Source organism: Pelodiscus sinensis, chromosome 19 (genome assembly GCF_052426305.1).
Source record: "Pelodiscus sinensis isolate ZL-2025 chromosome 19, ASM5242630v1, whole genome shotgun sequence".
Classification (NCBI taxonomy): domain Eukaryota; kingdom Metazoa; phylum Chordata; order Testudines; family Trionychidae; genus Pelodiscus; species Pelodiscus sinensis.
The window spans coordinates 12,592,221-12,609,314 of NC_143070.1; the positions used below are offsets into that span (position 1 = coordinate 12,592,221).

General features: G+C 47.5%; 1 protein-coding gene across 1 annotated transcript in view; it reads left to right on the forward strand.

Moving 5' to 3' along the window:
• Window positions 1-17,094, forward strand: part of LOC149522183 (killer cell lectin-like receptor subfamily B member 1B allele C) — a 31,803-nt gene that overhangs the window by 11,658 nt on the left and 3,051 nt on the right. The window contains exons 4-6 of the mRNA XM_089771494.1: window positions 9,216-9,314; window positions 9,694-9,843; window positions 15,224-15,378. Coding sequence (XP_089627620.1) covers window positions 9,216-9,314; window positions 9,694-9,843; window positions 15,224-15,378 — 404 coding nt within the window. The remainder of the gene's footprint in view (window positions 1-9,215; window positions 9,315-9,693; window positions 9,844-15,223; window positions 15,379-17,094) is intronic.

Here is a 17,094-nt window from a genome sequence, read left to right on the forward strand (position 1 = left end):
ATCTACACTGGAACAAATTTTGGAAAAAAGCCCTGTTTCGAAAGCCCTCTTCTTCTTTGTGGAATGAGGAATACAGGAGATTCTGAAAGAGCGCATTTGCTCTTATGAAAAAAAAAAAAAGTCGAAGAGCATATACATTCCCTGGATGTAGAGGAGTTTTTTTGGGATGCCTTCAGTATCCTGAAAAAAACCTGCAATCTAGCTGTACCGAAAGTCGAATTAAGCTATGCAGCTTCAGCTATGTTAATTGCATACCTGAAGTAGAAGTAGCTTAAATTAGTTTTTGACTTCCCTTATTCCTCATGAAAGGAGAGTTTCTGATGTCAACAGGAGTGCCCTCCCACCCTGAAAGATCGAACCCTGGAAGATCGACAGCGGCAGCTTTGATCTTTGTCTACAGTGTAAACATTCGCTTAGGGAGGAATTTAGTAGCCAGGATGAGAGAAGGCAGGGAAAATGCATATCAGAATAGTGAAAAAACAAAGAAGTGAGCTAAAACAGGGGTTTTTAAGCTTTTCCAGACTGTGACTCCATATTACTATAAGTTTTAGGGCACCTGTCACGTTATTGGATTGTGAGGGGAGCAGCCGGGTGACTGCTGCACCTATGGGGGGGGGTTGTTGGTCCCAAAAGTAGTATAAAGGGGGCCATGCAAGATGTTGAATAGAAGCTTACTGTCTGCTAATTTTATATATGCTATTCATGTAAATGTATAATGTCTGCGTGTGAAGCTATAAGTATGTATTTTGTGTGAGTATTAGCTATTTCTCTGTGTGTGGTTGAGCAATGGGCAGAGCTCAGACTATGGACATGCTAATTAGCGAGGCTCTGTGGGACAATAGCACTCAATGGGCCAAGGTCACACCTCCTGAATGAGGAATGACACCTAAGGGCTACCAGCAGGGAACACAGGGATAGGCCGCTGGCCAGGTGACCTGCAGCCAAGAAGAGACCAGGAAGGAGGGATAAATTTGCCATGTGGCCGTCTCCATCTGGTACTCAGCTCAGCACTTCATCCCAGAGGCAGTAGTGCAGGGATTGAAGGACCGGAAAGAACTGTGGACCCATTCTGACCTAGGATGCGCAACAAGGACTTTTAAGCCAGCAGCTATAACATCTCTGCTAGAGCCTGCATTAAGAACTGGGAGATTCGATGCATGTAATGTATGATACTTTAGCAACCTCACTCTCATGCTTTTCTTTCTCATAGCAATAAACCTTTAGATGGTAGATTCTAAAGGATTGGCTCAGTGTGATTCGTGGGTAAGGTCCAGAGTGTAAATTGACCAGGGATCTGTGGCTGGTTTCTTGGAACTGGACAGAACTTGTTCGGGGTAGGTGAGATTGGGTTCTAAGACACCCCACCTGTGTATGAGGCCCGGGGCCATCTGGGGCATGGATATTGCTGGGGTGTTGGAGGGGTTTTGCTCGTGAGGCTTCAGGCAGGCAGCGGAAGCGCTCTGTGGGACTGGTTTGTGGCCTGTTTGGGAAGGTCTTCAGTCTGGGGGCTGTAAGGAGCCCCAAATTTGAGCAATTCGCCCTGAGCGGACACCCTCAGCTGTGCCCAGACCCGGCCCGGTCCGTCATAGCACCCATCCCATGTATTCAGAAAGAAAGGGAGTGTGATCATATCCCCCACAAACCTGTTCATGTCCCAGGGAGGAAAATAATCCTTTTTTTTATAGAGGATGTAAAATATAAGGGGAAAAAATTATAGTGCAACTTCTAAAGAATTTGCCAGAAAATTAGTGCTATTTGAAACTTTAAAATCTTTTAGAAGTGACAATATAGCGTAGAAGTTAAACCTCCCTCTTCAAGCTAGTACAGTGGAGTGAAAACCCAATGAGATGGTGTCAATTATCTTTCTAAAAAAGGATTAAACTTTTAGGGTACGTCTAGGGTATGTAGATGAGGTTTCTAGACATAGGAAAATGAAGCAGAGATTTCAATAATTGCCGCTTCATTACTGTTTTTCGAGTACACTAATCTACATGGCTCCGTCGACGGTGTTAGTAATTATTTCCAAGTGGCAAATGAACAAAACACAAATCTGAATTTTACTTGTTTGTTTTCCAAATGTAGTCTCATTTCTTAACAGGAAAAGAGCAAATACAGGATGATACAGAGAAAGCTGAGTTTAATAGGGGTTTTTTGCTTTGGTCTTCACTAAAAATATTAACTTAGAGCACATACTTAATCTAATATTAACAAAAATGGGGAAGGGGTTTTGGGCCAGAAGAGGGAAAGAACAGGTTATAGTATTTTTTAGGTAAGGTAGATGCATTCAAGTCGACAGGGCCTGATTAAATTCACGAGGGAGGATTTAAGGAAATAGCCCATATAATATCAGAACTCTCAATTGTTTTTGAGAACTCCTGGAGGAGGGGCGAGGTTCCAGAGGGCTGGAGAAAGACACACACAGCACTTGTCTCCAAAAGAGAGAGAGACAGAGGGAAAAAGAAGGATGGCCCAGGAAATTACAGACCGGTCAATCTAATTTTGATACCTGGAAAGACATTGGAAAAATGATCGAACAATGAATTTGTTCAGACCTAGACGCTAAGGTGATAATTAGTAGCGAGAACAATGTACCAAGAAGAAAGCAAACCCAAACCCATCTAATGTCCTCCTTTGACAAGGTAACTGGCAGAGTGACTGGAGGGCAGAGATACACCCTAGAGCGTCGCTCTGGCATGAGCCAGCCACGCTCCAGCAAGAGCTGGCTGAGCCGCTTCTGCAGGCTGCACTGGTGACAGCAGACATGTGGGGAGGCAGCAGATTAAAGGGGCCCACAGGGGCCAGCAGGCCAGGGACCTTTGGCAGCTGGGGAAGGGCTATTCCCCCTCCAGCCCAAAACTAGCCCACCCTCCGAATGGCCAGGCCCACTGGGCTCCAGCCAGACCTGGCCACAGGCAGTGCAGTCCTGACCTGGTGCCTGTGTAGCAGCCCAGCCTGATCCAGCTGCAGGGTAGCCCCCCAGAGTAGCCTCAATCCGGGCCCAGTCGCTTGGCTGCAGCAGCCTGTTCCTGAGCCTGCACTTGTCATATTGGAGCAGGGGAATCAGCCCACATTCAGCTCAGTCGGACTGTCCCCAGCGCCAATCGTGGGGCAGGAGGAGCTGATGGCAGCCAACATTTGGCCGCATCAGCCTGATACCGGCCCCAATCCTGCAGAAGGCCCCGGTGGCCCTGCCCCTCATCCTGCCACAGCAATGTCCCCACACAGCTGGCTCACAATTCCAAGTTGTGATGAGCTTTAAAGACTAACAAGATTAAACCATCTTGTTAAAGTGCTACCTAGTTTTTTCCTTTTGTTTTAGCAAGATCAGACTAACAGGGCTACCGCTCTATTACTATTCAACAGGCAAAGTAAGACACTAAGGAAGGAAAATTCAAATTGCCACCTGCCAAATGCAGGGTACAGGACTTTACTGGTTCTGATAGCTTGACAGGTTCCCTTGCTGGGTCAAAAAGGAACTAACTGCGGAATGGGGGTGCAGATACAATGCAATTTCCCCTCTGACGGATGGGAATTAAGAGGATGTGGCTAGTAGCATTGAGCCGTGGGAGGGCATCTTAAGACAGCAGTCTGGTGTGTGGTGCAGTCGGAAAGTCTGAGTATTGTTGTGGAAGAAAGGGGCCATTTGGTGATCAAGTGAGGGGGCATTTCTTCCTCCGTCCCTGCTCCACATGCACTAAACTAAATTAGCTGCTTTATTTTTAAACTGCATTTAAAAATTCAGCCCTTGACAAAATACAATTAGAAGTTACTGTGGACATAAAGAAGAGATACAGAAACCAAAATCGGGCTAACCGCGGAGGCTGCAGCTTTATTTAAAACTGTTACCTAATTAGGGAAACGACCCAAACTATCTAGCAGCGTTGTTCCCTCGTGGATCTCAGTTTGCACCACTGGCTTGGTGTACTTCAAACTTGAGGGAGAATGTGAAACTCCTGCCCCACCCACACCCTCAAGGTGCCAAGAGACCCTGAGTGTAAGCCAGACTCCCAGTCCATGGCCTTCAGGCCAGAGGTGGAAGAGACACAGAATGAGGGGAGCCCAAAGCTGCATCGAGTGTGTCCACACTTGGAGCTGGCAGTTCCCAGCATAAGGAGACAAACCCTGCACTCACTCGGAGCGAGCCAGTGTGCTAAAACAAGGGTGCACTTTTAAAAGACAGCGCATCCATGTCGAGCAGCTCCCATGCTGAGTATGTCAGTGTGAACCATCAGAGACCACTCCAAAGCTGTTCCCCACGCAATGCTTCTTTTTAAAAACTCCCTAAGGTGACGCATTCCTTGGTCTTGGAGGCTTTGCTGGCACCACCCAAATGCATCAACCCCTTGGGACCCAAGGAAGGCACGTTTGGGAAAAAGGACTCGGATGATAAGGACAGTTTTAATTCACTGAGTCTGGAAAACTCCAACAGGAATGTTGATCAGCCACATTGTTAGAAGCTCCTGAAATGTGTTTGTATTTCAAATTCAAAGTCTTGGAGGGCTACGCTCCACCGTAGGAGTTTCTTGTTAGTCTCTCTGTGTGAAACCACTTCCTTCCAAACAAACTAAATCTTAGCCTAGGCTTTCTAACATCTCCGGGCAGATGGCTACCACCTAACACATGAGGGCTGTGTCTACGCTGGTCACTTATTCTGGAAAATCAGCCGCTTTTCCGGAATAACTTGCCAGCTGTCTCCACTGGCCCCTTGAATTTCCAGAAAAGCACTGACGATTTACTGTAAGAAATCAGCTGCTTTTCCGGAAATACTATGTTGCTCCCGTTCGGACAAAAGTCCTTTTTCCGGAAAACTGTTCCGGAAAAGGGCCAGTATAGACAGCACAGTAGTGTTTTCCGCAAAAAAGCCCCGATCGCAAAAATGATGATCGGGGCTTTTTTGCGGAAAAGCGCATCTACATTGGCACAGACGCTTTTCCGGCAAAAGTGCTTTCCGGAAAAGCATCCTGCCAATGTAGATGCGCTTTTTCCAGAAATACTTATAATGGAAAACTGTTCCGTTTTAAGCATTTCCGGAAAATCATGCCAGTGTAGACGTAGCCCCAGAGTAGCCAAAAGCAAGTCGTTTATCTTTCCCTCCGGATACTAGTTGAAAAACATGTTGGTCTAGAACTGCAGAGGATTCACTGTTTTGTGGTTGCTCTACAAGTCTCTCCACCCTCATCATATTGTTCTGGCACGTTTCAGATCTTGTAATTACATCACCAATCAGTTGCTAATTAATACCAACCCCTCCTCACTCCAGCCCCACCAAGAAAAGGGAAGATGTATGTGGCCTTCCCTGATGCATGAATGAGAAATGGAGTTTCCCAGCAGCGCCCCATCTCCCAGGTAGCCACATGCCCCTCAAGCCCCAGCAGGAGTGGTCCGAGGCCGGCTGTGGTAGCTGGTGCCCCAGGCGGAAGGTGCGATCGGTGCCCCCACCTGCACAGCTGTCAGTGGCCATGACATAAACATCGGGCACCCAAGTTGGCAGCACCCTAGGAGACCACCAAGTCTGCCTAGGCTCACGGGCCACCCCTGTGCCCCAGCAAGCCAGCATAACCCTCCTGAAATGTTCCCCCCCCACCATGTAGCCTGCATTCTTCCCTGGTATTATCCCCATCTCCAGCCTAGGAGAGAGTCCTGGGTCTCTCCCCCAAGTCTACTGCCCAGAGAGGGCTACTGTGCAAAGAGTGAGAGGGTCTGATCTTGCTGCAGCCCAGACAAGAGTCAGGCTGCTCCAAAAAAACTCCCCACCCCAATCACTCTAACATCAGGACCCACCCACTCCCTGTTTCCTCCATCTACCCCATGCAGTTGGCTACCCTACTTCCCGCCCACTCTACAGATGTTGGGGAGTGCTGGGTTCACACAAGTAGCTGCAGCCAAACCCAACTGCTGTGATCAACATCTTCTCTTCTCTTCTCTTCTCTTCTCTTCTCTTCTCTTCTCTTCTCTTCTCTTCTCTTCTCTTCTCTTCTCTTCTCTTCTCTTCTCTTCTCTTCTGTGGCTGCCACTACCCAGCTAGGAGACAGGATGCCCCAAACACTCCGTCCCTCCTTCTTATGTCTCCTACCTATCCATGGGAGCCATGTTTAGACTACAGGCTTCTTTCAGAAGAAGCTTTTCCAGAAGAGATCTTCCAAAAAAACTTCTTCCGAAAGAGAGTGTCCCCCCTGCCAAAGCACATCGAAAAAGCCATCTGCTTTTTCAACAGAGCACATCCAGACTGAATGGACACTCTTTCGCATGTAAGCTGTGATTACAATGGGCGGAATGGCCATCAGGGAACCTGTGCTTTTTCCTCTTCTTCCGAAAGAATTTCCCCCTCCCCATCACACATGCCTTTTTGCAAAAGAGCTCTGTTGCAAAAAGGTTTCTTCCCCATCGAATGAGGCTTACCAACACCAGAAAAAAACCCTCAGTTCTTTCAATTTACTTTTGAACGAACATGATTGCAGTGTGGGCGTTAGTCAGGTTTTGTCAGAAAAATGGCTCTTTTCCCGACAAAACTCTGTAGCAGACATACCCTGGGAGAGGTGCACTCCTCTGCCCCCACAGAGATTTGCAACAGCTGAGAGAGTGGTGCCCCTACCACCAGCCAGGCAGTCCTGAGCATGGGGATGGGGGTTCATTTAGCAGCTGGGTGATTGCACTTAACAGGAACCTTGGCTGCAGTGCCGATGAAAAAAGCTGATGGCATCTAGACTGAATGATTGACTGGAAGAACCGATTTACCTTTATGAAAGATAGAAACAAATTTCAAATTCTTCAGTCAGTGTTAGTTATAAAATGACAAGATTCATCCCCAAGGCTCCAGGTGTCCTAGCCTAATTCTACAATCAAATTAACTGCAAAACTGTGCACGGCCCTCATCTCTGTAATGTCTGTTCTCTGAATGAGTGTTCCTGTGCATTTGAAGTAGGTGTGTAGACGCCTACGTGCACAGTGGCCAGAAGATTTTCTCCTCTGAGTGACCCCTGGAGTTGTGCCTTCATGGCACCCAGTATAGCAACCTGCCAATCCGCTACCTCCTTGGTTCCTTCCTACCACCAGTGACATGAGGCTGGGACATCCCATAGCTGTTGCCTCTGCAAGCTCACCGTTTTTCCTGTTATTCTGTACATAGTTTGTTTCTTATTGTTCTAAGTCCAATTTTTTATTTCTAGTTATTGTTAGTGACCCTCCCTTCTTAGAACCCACAGAGTCGTGGCGGTCGCACAAGCCAAAAAACCACCCACATCTTCCTGCCTGCAGTGCTTGTGTGAGGGTTACCAAAGAGACCACTGCAGAATCTGCCACAAGCTCCGCCCTAGGACTCTAAAGGACAGAGGCTCAAGGCACGTTGGATGGAGGTGGCTCTGCACCCTCAGCCTGACCTGGGACCAGAAGACCCAGCACCATGTACCTCTTCATCGGCATGGAGCGCTCTGGTGCCATCCTCCACGTCAGGGCTAAAGGAAGATTCCTCTAAGCACCATCACAGGTCCACGAGAGGAGCAACCATAAGGTGCCGTTCTCCATTGCTGGTGCCTCAGAAGAGGAAGAATGAAGTTTGAGACCCACGCCTTGTTATTTTGAAGTGGGCTGTGCCACAATGAAAATACGTGACCAGTTGGCATAGCGACAGTGGCTCTGACTTCCTTGATAGGGCTGCTGTTTTGCAAGTGTTAGCAGACATTGAGTCTTGCAGGTCAGTTTTGCATTGGAGGCGAAATTAATTATCCGGTTTCAAGCACTTCTGCAGAAAAGGACCTGGGGATTTTAATAGATGAGAAATGGGGTATGAGTCAACAGTGTGTCCTTGTAGCCAAGAAAGGCTAGCAGCATATTAGACTGCATTAGTAGAAGCATTGCCAGCAGATCTAGGAAAGTTATTATTCTGTTCTGTTTGGCACTGGCGTGGCCACATCTGGGCTACATCTAGACGGAAAAAAGTTTTCCGTTAAAAGCATTTGCAGAAAAGCATCCGTGCCAATCTAGACGCGCTTTTGCACAAGAAAGCTCCGATCACCATTTTTACGATCAGGGCTTTTTTGCGCAAAACAATACCGTGTTGTCTACATTGGCCCTCTTGCGCAAAAGCATTTGTGCAAGAGGGCTTTTGCCCGAATGGGAGCAGCATAATATTTCCGCAAGAACACTGACAATCTTACATGAGATCGTCAATGTTCTTGCGGAAATTCAAGCGGCCAGTTGCTTTTGCGGAAAAAAAGCAGTTGCTTTTGCGGAAAAACTTGCCCGTCTAGACGCAGCCCTGGAGTATTGCATCCAGTTTTGCCCTCCCCCTGTGCAGAAAGGCTGTGCATAAATTGGAGCGAGAACAGTGTAGGGCAACGAAAATCATTAGGGGGCTGGAGCACATGACCTATGAGGATTTGGGTCTGTTTAGTCTGCAGAAGAGGAGAGTAAGGGGGGATTTGAGAGCAGCCTTCAACTTCCTGAAGGGAGGTTCCAAAGAGGATGGAGAGAGGCTGTTCTCAGTAGTGACAGATGGCAGAACGAGGAGCAATGGGCTCAAGTTGCAGTGGGAGAGGTCTAGGTTGGATATTAGGAAAACTATTTTATCAGATGGGTGATGACGCACAGAAAGGGGTTACCTAATGCTATTTACTTGGTCATGAGAGGCTATTGGGCTTTACAAATGAGTCTTGACCCCAGAAAAGTTAAGAACCAAAAGCCAACACAAGGCCAGACAGGGCTGAAACAAAGACTTGCTATACAATGTGGTCAAATATACACCACGCTAAGGACAGCACCCAAAAGTAGGCTAGTTTGAAATTTGGCGCTGTCTACACTATTTCGAGCCATCCCTTACTCCTTGTAGAATGAGGTTTACAGGGATGTCGAAATAGCTCATCTGCTCTATTTTGAAATAATGGACGTGTTCAAAAGACGTGGGGTAGCTATTTTGGGATACTGGAGATATCCCGAAATAGCACTGCAGTATAGACATACCCTAAGTGGGCTAGAACCATGTTGTTCAATAATTGACAATACGAATTAGTTAGTATTTTCTTCACCTTTGCAGTAGTTTGCTCTTCCATCACTGGAGTACCCTCAGCATGATGTGGCCCTTAGCTGACAGGTTTTAAATTACTCCTGGCTCTATGTGAGGAGGAGTATAAATGCCCATTAGTGGGTGCTGCACAGGGAAGTCCATTATTATTTGTTGCTCTATGTGCTGAAAATGTTTCATCAATCTCTGCCTCTTACAGATCATCCTCCGTGTCCCCGCTGGCATCGGCTCGCTCTGCAGCTGGGAGCAGCTGGGATCCTCATCCTGGTGGGAGCTATGACAGTGATGGGCACTTGGGGTAAGCACCTCCAAATTAATTTGTGGGAAAAGCTACACCCTGAAATTTCCCCATCTCCCACGTTTCTGATTCCAATGCTCTTGTGAAAAAAACCTCCAGACATTTCACTAGCACCAAAATGGGAACAATATGACACAGGCAGGACAATGTTAGAGCTTGATACTCGAGGCCCCTGTGATCCCGCTCTTACAGCTTCACTGTCATCAGTGTGCAGGGAGGAGTGGGAGACACCCATCACTGTGTAATAAATGCAGCAGTCTCTCTTATCGTCTCTCATGACCTATCCCCCTGGCCCAGTTCTGAATGTGAAAGCTGCAGTATGGGATGGGCGGCTGGTCCCTGAGCAGTAGCTGCCATTCATGCTCATGCTGTTCTGAAGTTTTTCAGCCCAGACGGTCTCTGAATTGCTTGAAGAACAACAGTACCAAGGAGAGACTCATCCCTCAATGCAACAGCAGACCTGGCCTGACAGATTTCCAGTCCCGCTTGCAACAATTTGTGTGTGAATCATCTCCCAGCAACTCAACAGGTATCTCACCTCTTTCTCTCAGCTACTCCTTGCACTGCAGCGCCACCTACTGGTCACATGGGGGCAATGACACAAACTACTGCAATAAGACAAGGGGGGGGAGGGATAGCTCAGTGTTTTGAGCATTGGCCTGCTAAACCCAAGTTTGTGAGTTCAATCTTCTTGGAGACAATTTGGAGCAAAAATTTGTTGGGGATGGTACTTGGTCCTGCTGTGAAAGCAGGGGACTGGACCTGATGACTTTTCAAGGTCCCTTCCAGTTCTAGGAGATAGGCAATCTCCATTAATTTAAAGGTGGGTGGGATCCAACATGGGACCTCTGAAGTTAACTACATTAGAATCTATGAGCTATAGGCTCATATTAAGGTAGTAGAGCAGAGTCATTAGTCTGTCTCTGGTCTCAGTGCCACTACATGGGACACCACACCCAGAAGGTATGTGCATTATAGGACAATTACCCTATTGCTACCAACTAATTAGGACAGCTGGTAGCAACTCCTGTGTTCAGTTTCCCTAATTCTTCCATTGTAAACGGGTGTTGTGGTACCTTTGAGAATCTTTCACACATCCATTATTGGAACCAGACCGTAGAAATATGGGGTGTGAGGTGCTCTCGGGTTGAAGAAACAGGATTGCTTTGTCCCAGGAAATGTCATCCAGGAAGAGTCGCCATTTCCCCTCTGGCTTCTGATCCTCAGGAAGACTCTGGAGCAGGACACCGATAACAGCACGAACAGTCAGAAACCTTGGGCTCACCCTGGTGTGGCAGCTCACCCTGCGCTGGGAGTTACCCATAGAGATGGGGAAGAGGGTGAGATCTGGGCCAGGTTCTCCCTCACCTAGCACATAGGGGCTGCATGTTTGTAGAAATGTTGGTGGTGTCCATAATGCCCACACACCTCCCCCACTTAAAAAAGGCCCTTCCCCACACCTGCCTGAGGTTCTGGGAGGGAGTGTGGATGTAGGAGGCAGGCTCCGGGCTGGGGCAGGTGATGGGGGGGCAAGAGGGGGTGAGGGGTGCAGGCTCTGGGACGAGGTAGAGGGAGTAGGAGGGGGTAGGTGTAGGATTTTTACCTGGGGCACCTCCCTCTGGCAGCAGCTCCTTGGCAGGGGGAAGCCAGAAGATCTCCACCACCAAAGGCACCACCCCATTAGCTCCCATTGACCACAAGGGTGATCAAGGGGAGGGGCAATGTGCAGAGACACAACTTCCTTTTCACTCAGGAGGCAGAGCGACAGGTGGAGCCAGAGCTGATAGGAAGTTGCTTTAGTCCAGCTGCACTACCAGTGACAGCGACCAGGGGTGGCAGGCAGTGTTGGGGGATGCATAGGGGGCAGCAAATGGGGCCAGGGAGAGACTCAGTCCTAAGCATTGCTGGAGCTGGGCCTCTGGGCCAGGAATATCCTTGGTGCCCGAGCACCAAGGGCCCAAAGAACTTTCCAACCCTGCCCCCGTGGTCTGTCACCTCCAGGGACACCACGTGGGCCAGAAGCTCCTACAGGGGAGGAAGACAGAGCTGACCAGGCTCCCACTGTGCACCCAACCCCTGCTTCCTCCCCTCGTGAGAACACACTCTCCATGTGGACTGGGAGATGGGTTGGAAATGGGGGGGGACTACGGCCTATAATGGCAAGGAGAAAGGAGGGTCAGGGCACAACAGGGAGGCAAGATCAAATCAGTATCTTAGATGCCTATATACAAATGTGAGAAGTATGGGTAATAAGCAGGAAAAACTGGAATTGCTAACCAATAAATACAGCTATGATATCATTGGTATTACAGAAACCTGGTGGGATGGGACGCATGATTGGAATGTTGGTATGGAAGGGTACGGCTTGCTCAGGAAGGACAGACAGGGAAAAAAGGGAGGAGGGGTTACCTTGTATATTAAAAATGTACACACTTGGACTGAAGTGGAGATGAACGTAGGAGATAGCTGTGTAGAGAGTCTCTGGGTTAAGCTAAAAGGAGTAAAAAACGAGGGTGATATCATGCTAGGAGTCTACTACAGGCCACCTAGCCAGGTGGAAGAGGTGGATGAGGCCTTCTTTAAACAATTAACAAAACTATCCAAAGCCCAAGATTTGGTGGTGATGGGGGACTTCAGCTATCCAGACATATGTTGGGAAACTAACACAGCAGGGCACAGGCTATCCAATAAGTTTCTGGACTGCATTGGAGACAACTTTCTGTTTCAGAAGGTTGAAAAAGCTACCAGAGGAGAAGCTGTTCTGGATTTGGTTTTAACAAATAGGGAGGAACTAGTTGAGAACTTGAAAGTGGAAGACAGTATAGGGGACAGTGATCATGAAATAATAGAGTTCATGATCTTAAGGAAAGGTAGAAGGGAGACCAGCACAATTGAGGTAATGGATTTCAGGAAGGCAGATTTTGATAAGCTCAGAGAACTTGTAGGTAAGGTCCCATGGGAAGCAAGACTGAAGGGAAAAACAACTGAGGAGAGTTGGAAGTATTTCAAAGGGACGTTGTTAAGGGCCCAAAAGCAAACAATTCCGCTGTGTAGGAAAGATAGAAAATATGGCAAAAGACCAGCTTGGCTTAACAAGGAGATCTTGCATGATCTCAAAATAAAAAAGGAGTCCTATAAAAAATGGAAACTAGGACAAATAACAAAGGATGAATATAGGCAAGCAACACGGGAATGCAGGAGCAAGATTAGAAAGGCAAAGGCACAAAATGAGATCAAACTAGCTACAGGCATAAAGGGAAACAAGAAGACCTTTTATAAATACATTAAAAGCAAGAGGAAGACCAAGGACAGGGTAGGCCCACTGCTTAGTGAGAAGGGAGAAGCAGTAACAGGAAACTTGGAAATGGCAGAGATGCTCAATGACTTCTTTGTTTCGGTCTTCACCGAGAAGTCTGGAGGTGTGCCTAACGTAGTGAATACAAGCAGAGAGAGGGTAAATTTAGAAGATAGGATACACAAAGAACAAGTTAAAAATCACTTAGGAAAGTTAGATGTCAGCAAGTCACCAGGTCCTGATGAAATGCATCCCAGGATACTCAAGGAGCTGATAGAGGAGGTATCTGAGCCTTTAGCTATGATTTTTGAAAAATCATGGCAGACAGGGGAGATTCCAGAAGACTGGAAAAGGGCAAATATTGTGCCCATCTATAAAAAGGGGAATAAGAACAACCCAGGAAACTACAGACTGGTCAGTTTAACGTCTGTCCCAGGGAAGATAATGGAGCAGGTAATTAAGGAAATCCTATGCAAACACTTGGAAGGTAATAAAGTGATAGGGAATAGCCAGCATGGGTTTGTGAAGAACAAGTCATGCCAAACTAATCTGATAGCTTTCTTTGATAGGATAACGAGCCATGTGGATAAGGGAGAAGCGGTGGATGTCATATACCTAGACTTTAGTAAGGCATTTGATACGGTCTCGCATGATATTCTTATTGATAAACTAGGCAAATATAACTTAGATAGGGCCACGATAAGGTGGGTGCATAATTGGCTGGATAACTGTAGTCAGAGAGTTGTTGTTAACGGTTCTAAATCCTGCTGGAAAGGGATAACAAGTGGAGATCCGCAAGGGTCTGTTTTGGGACCCGTACTGTTCAATATCTTCATCAATGATGTAGATATTGGGATAGAGAGTACGCTTATTAAGTTTGCAGATGATACCAAACTGGGTGGGGTTGCAACTTCTTTGGAGGATAGGGACATAATTCAAAATGACCTTAGCAAGTTAGAGAAATGGTCAGAGGTAAACAGGATGAGGTTTAATAAAGAGAAATGCAAAGTGCTCCACTTAGGAAGGAACAATCAGATCCATACATACAAGATGGGAAGCGACTGTCTAGGAAGGAGCATGGCGGAAAGGGATCTAGGGGTTATAGTGGATCACAAGTTGAATATGAGTCAACAGTGTGATGCTGTTGAAAAAAAAGCAAATATGATTCTAGGTTGTATCAACAGGTGTGTTGTAAGCAAAACTCGTGAAGTCATTCTGCCCCTCTACTCTGCACTAGTTAGGCCTCAGCTGGAGTACTGTGTCCAGTTCTGGGCGCCTCATTTCAAGAAAGATGTGGAGAAATTGGAAAGGGTACAGAGAAGAGCGACAAGAATGATTAAAGGTCTAGAGAACATGACCTATGAAGCCAGGCTTCATGAACTGGGCTTGTTTAGTTTGGAAAAAAGAAGATTAAGGGGGGACATGATAGCGGTTTTCAAATATCTAAAAGGGTGTCCCAAGGAGGAAGGAGAAAATTTGTTCCTCTTGGTTACTGAGGACAGGACAAGGAGTAATGGGCTTAAAGTGCAGCAGGGGAGGTTTAGATTGGACATTAGGAAAAAATTCCTAACTGTCAGGGTGGTCAAATATTGGAATAAATTGCCAAGGGAGGTGGTGGAATCTCCCTCTCTGGAGATATTTAAGAACAGGTTAGATAGACATCTGTCAGGGATGGTGTAGACGGAGCTTGGTCCTGCCTTGAGGGCGGGGGGCTGGACTCGATGACCTCTCGAGGTCCCTTCCAGTCCTATTAGTCTATGATTCTATAATTCTATGATTCTATGTCACCCACCAGCCCTGAGCGGTAGCAGTGGGTACGGTGCTGGACCAGGTCCAAACCCTGCTGCTGGTTCAGGATGTGGCAGTTGTTCCCACTGCGTGTAACAGAATTGCTTTACATGTTTGGGTTTTTTTGGGTTTGTTTTTTAAAGAAATTAGGCCATGAAATACAACGCTGCATTAAGGGCACAGGAAGGTTACAAAGCCAAGCTCCTGAAAGTTAGGAAATGCCAGATTTACAGTCGCCCACACAACCATAATCCAGCCTCCATTTGTGTGTGCCTTGCGATATTGCATGGTCACCTATTGTTTTTCCCAAGGTTGCTGACTCATCCAGTGTGCAGAACTATTTGGTACCCATGTCCATGATGGCTCCCCAAATAAACATTCACTGCATGGGAAGAACCCACAGTCAAGCTGAGGGACAGCTGCATGGGCAGCCATGAACGTGGCGTTTTCAGTTTGACTTTGTGACCTAAATAAAGTTCTAACTCTGATGTGTGGTATTATCTGCCTCTCCTGCAATGCAGCCATCTGTAGGGGAAACACAAGGGCTGTGCAGCAGGGCACAGGAAAGCTACACAAGGGGAGGAAATGATGTAGCATTGCAGTCGAACCTGACCTGCATTAGCCCCATGCTAATTCAGGCCTGAGATACGCACAGTTTCACCAGCATCCTCCCTCCTGCCCTGCAGCATCTGCTGCTAATTGGTTATGGGAACTGCCCTCAAACCCAGTCCAGGCAATGGGGCAACTGGAAATGTTGAGCCCATGCACGAGTGTAATGAAGTTCAGAACTTTTAGCTCCGTGACATGTTTCCATTTTCCCCTCCAGAGGGACCAGGGTGCAAGCTCTGCCCCCCAGACTGGATGTTGCACCGGGACAAATGCTACTGGGTGTCTAAAAACAAATCTTCCTGGAACAAGAGCCGCGCTGACTGTTCAAGGAGGGGCTCCCGACTGCTGGTGATACAGGACCAGGCCGAGATGGTAAATCAATCATGTCCTGGGGATAACAGCTCTAATAATAATTATTCTTCCTCAAGGAATGTCTCTGTGGGCGCTTCACTTTGGGTATCTTGGTGCTCTTTTGCTTCTAATCAGAATTTTTTAGCAGCAGTATTCCCGCCCAGGTGCCGATGCCACTCATGCTGCAGTGAACGTGCTGACATGCGTGCACCATCAACCCTCCCTCAGTTCCCTTTGAACCACTCCTGGCTTGGTTGGCACCTAGCAGCTAGGGTTGCCAGGTGTCCAGTTTTCACCCGGACAGTCCGGTATTTGTGGCCTCTGTCTGGTAAAAATACTCAGGAAATACATTTTACATGTCAGGTACTTTCTGTTTCTCGCATTTTTCCATTGCTGCATCTGGCGGGGGTGGGATGAACAGGGAGTGTAGGGATTTAAAGGGGCAGTTACTTTTTTTTTTCTCAACCAATTTTTTCCATGCTATGTTTAGTATTTTTTGTGAAAGTATCTGGTAACCCTACCAGCAGCACTCCATGCCTGTGACAGAATCATTCCCCAAAGAGCTGCCACCACTGTATGAAGTTCTCTTCTACATCTTTGAAAGCAAGAGAGCTTCAGCTAAAACTCCTCACCACAGAGAAGACCAACCTTGGAACCAGTACCACAGGTCTCTCCAACCCATATCTCTCCTACAGTGGCTTCTGATCAAGGACCACTTGAACCAAGAGACCCTCCAGCCAAGAAAATGACTAAGAGGAAGCATGCCTCTCCTTCAGCAGACAGGTCACCCAAAAGGTTATCCCTTTAGCAGAAGCCTTCCTCCACACCCAAGGTACAGACTTCAGCGGATGGGAAGGCAGTCCGGTATGTTCAAACGCCAAGGGACAGTGTCCTCTAAAGACACACTTCCTGCAGTCTCAGTACTGAAGTTGAAGAAGGCCGCCCCTCGCCGTTGGTACCGACAACAGCAGTACCAACATAGTCAGTACCCAAACTGCATCGCACCGCAGGCAAGGGCTGACAGGAACCGCCAGTGTAGATGCCGACCAAGATGGTACTGGCACTGCATGCCAAAGTTTTCCTGGTACCGACCACATTGAAGGCACGGGATGACTTGGTACCGCAAAGAATCCAGTCCTCCGCACCAGTGGCACCAATCTTTCCACTGCCGAGGCCACTCACCCCTCACCAAGAGCTGGCAGTTGCAGGCGGGGAAATCTGTGCCCGATTCCCCATGCAACATGAGGATCGGAGCAACAGGAGTGCGGGACAAGCCCAAGCAGACAGAGGTTGGTTGTAAGTGTGGATGGTTGTAAGTCGAGGTGGTAGTAAGTCGGGCAACAGCTGTATCTCAGGACCAGGGTCCACAAGCTCCATCTCAAGGCCTGGATCCTCCGAGGGTGATGGTGCAGGACCTCACCTGTTCTTGTAAAGAGAGTACAAGTAAGCCCTATTTGCGGAAATGGCATCATTTCTCTAACTGGGCCACCTACAGAGCACTTTGACCTTGCTCAGCACAGTTAATGATGAACTTGGAGAACCTTCTTTTCTTAAAGAAACCGAATCTTTTGAATTCATCAGTAAAGGTCCACTTAGTGGGTCTTTCTAGGAAACATGATATTGTAGAGGGGCACACTATTTTCTGACACCTGACCACTAAGACATTTTTAAAGGTCTCAAGAATCTTTTTCCTCCAGTAACGCCAGCAGTGCCATCTTGGGAGCTCAACCTTGTCCT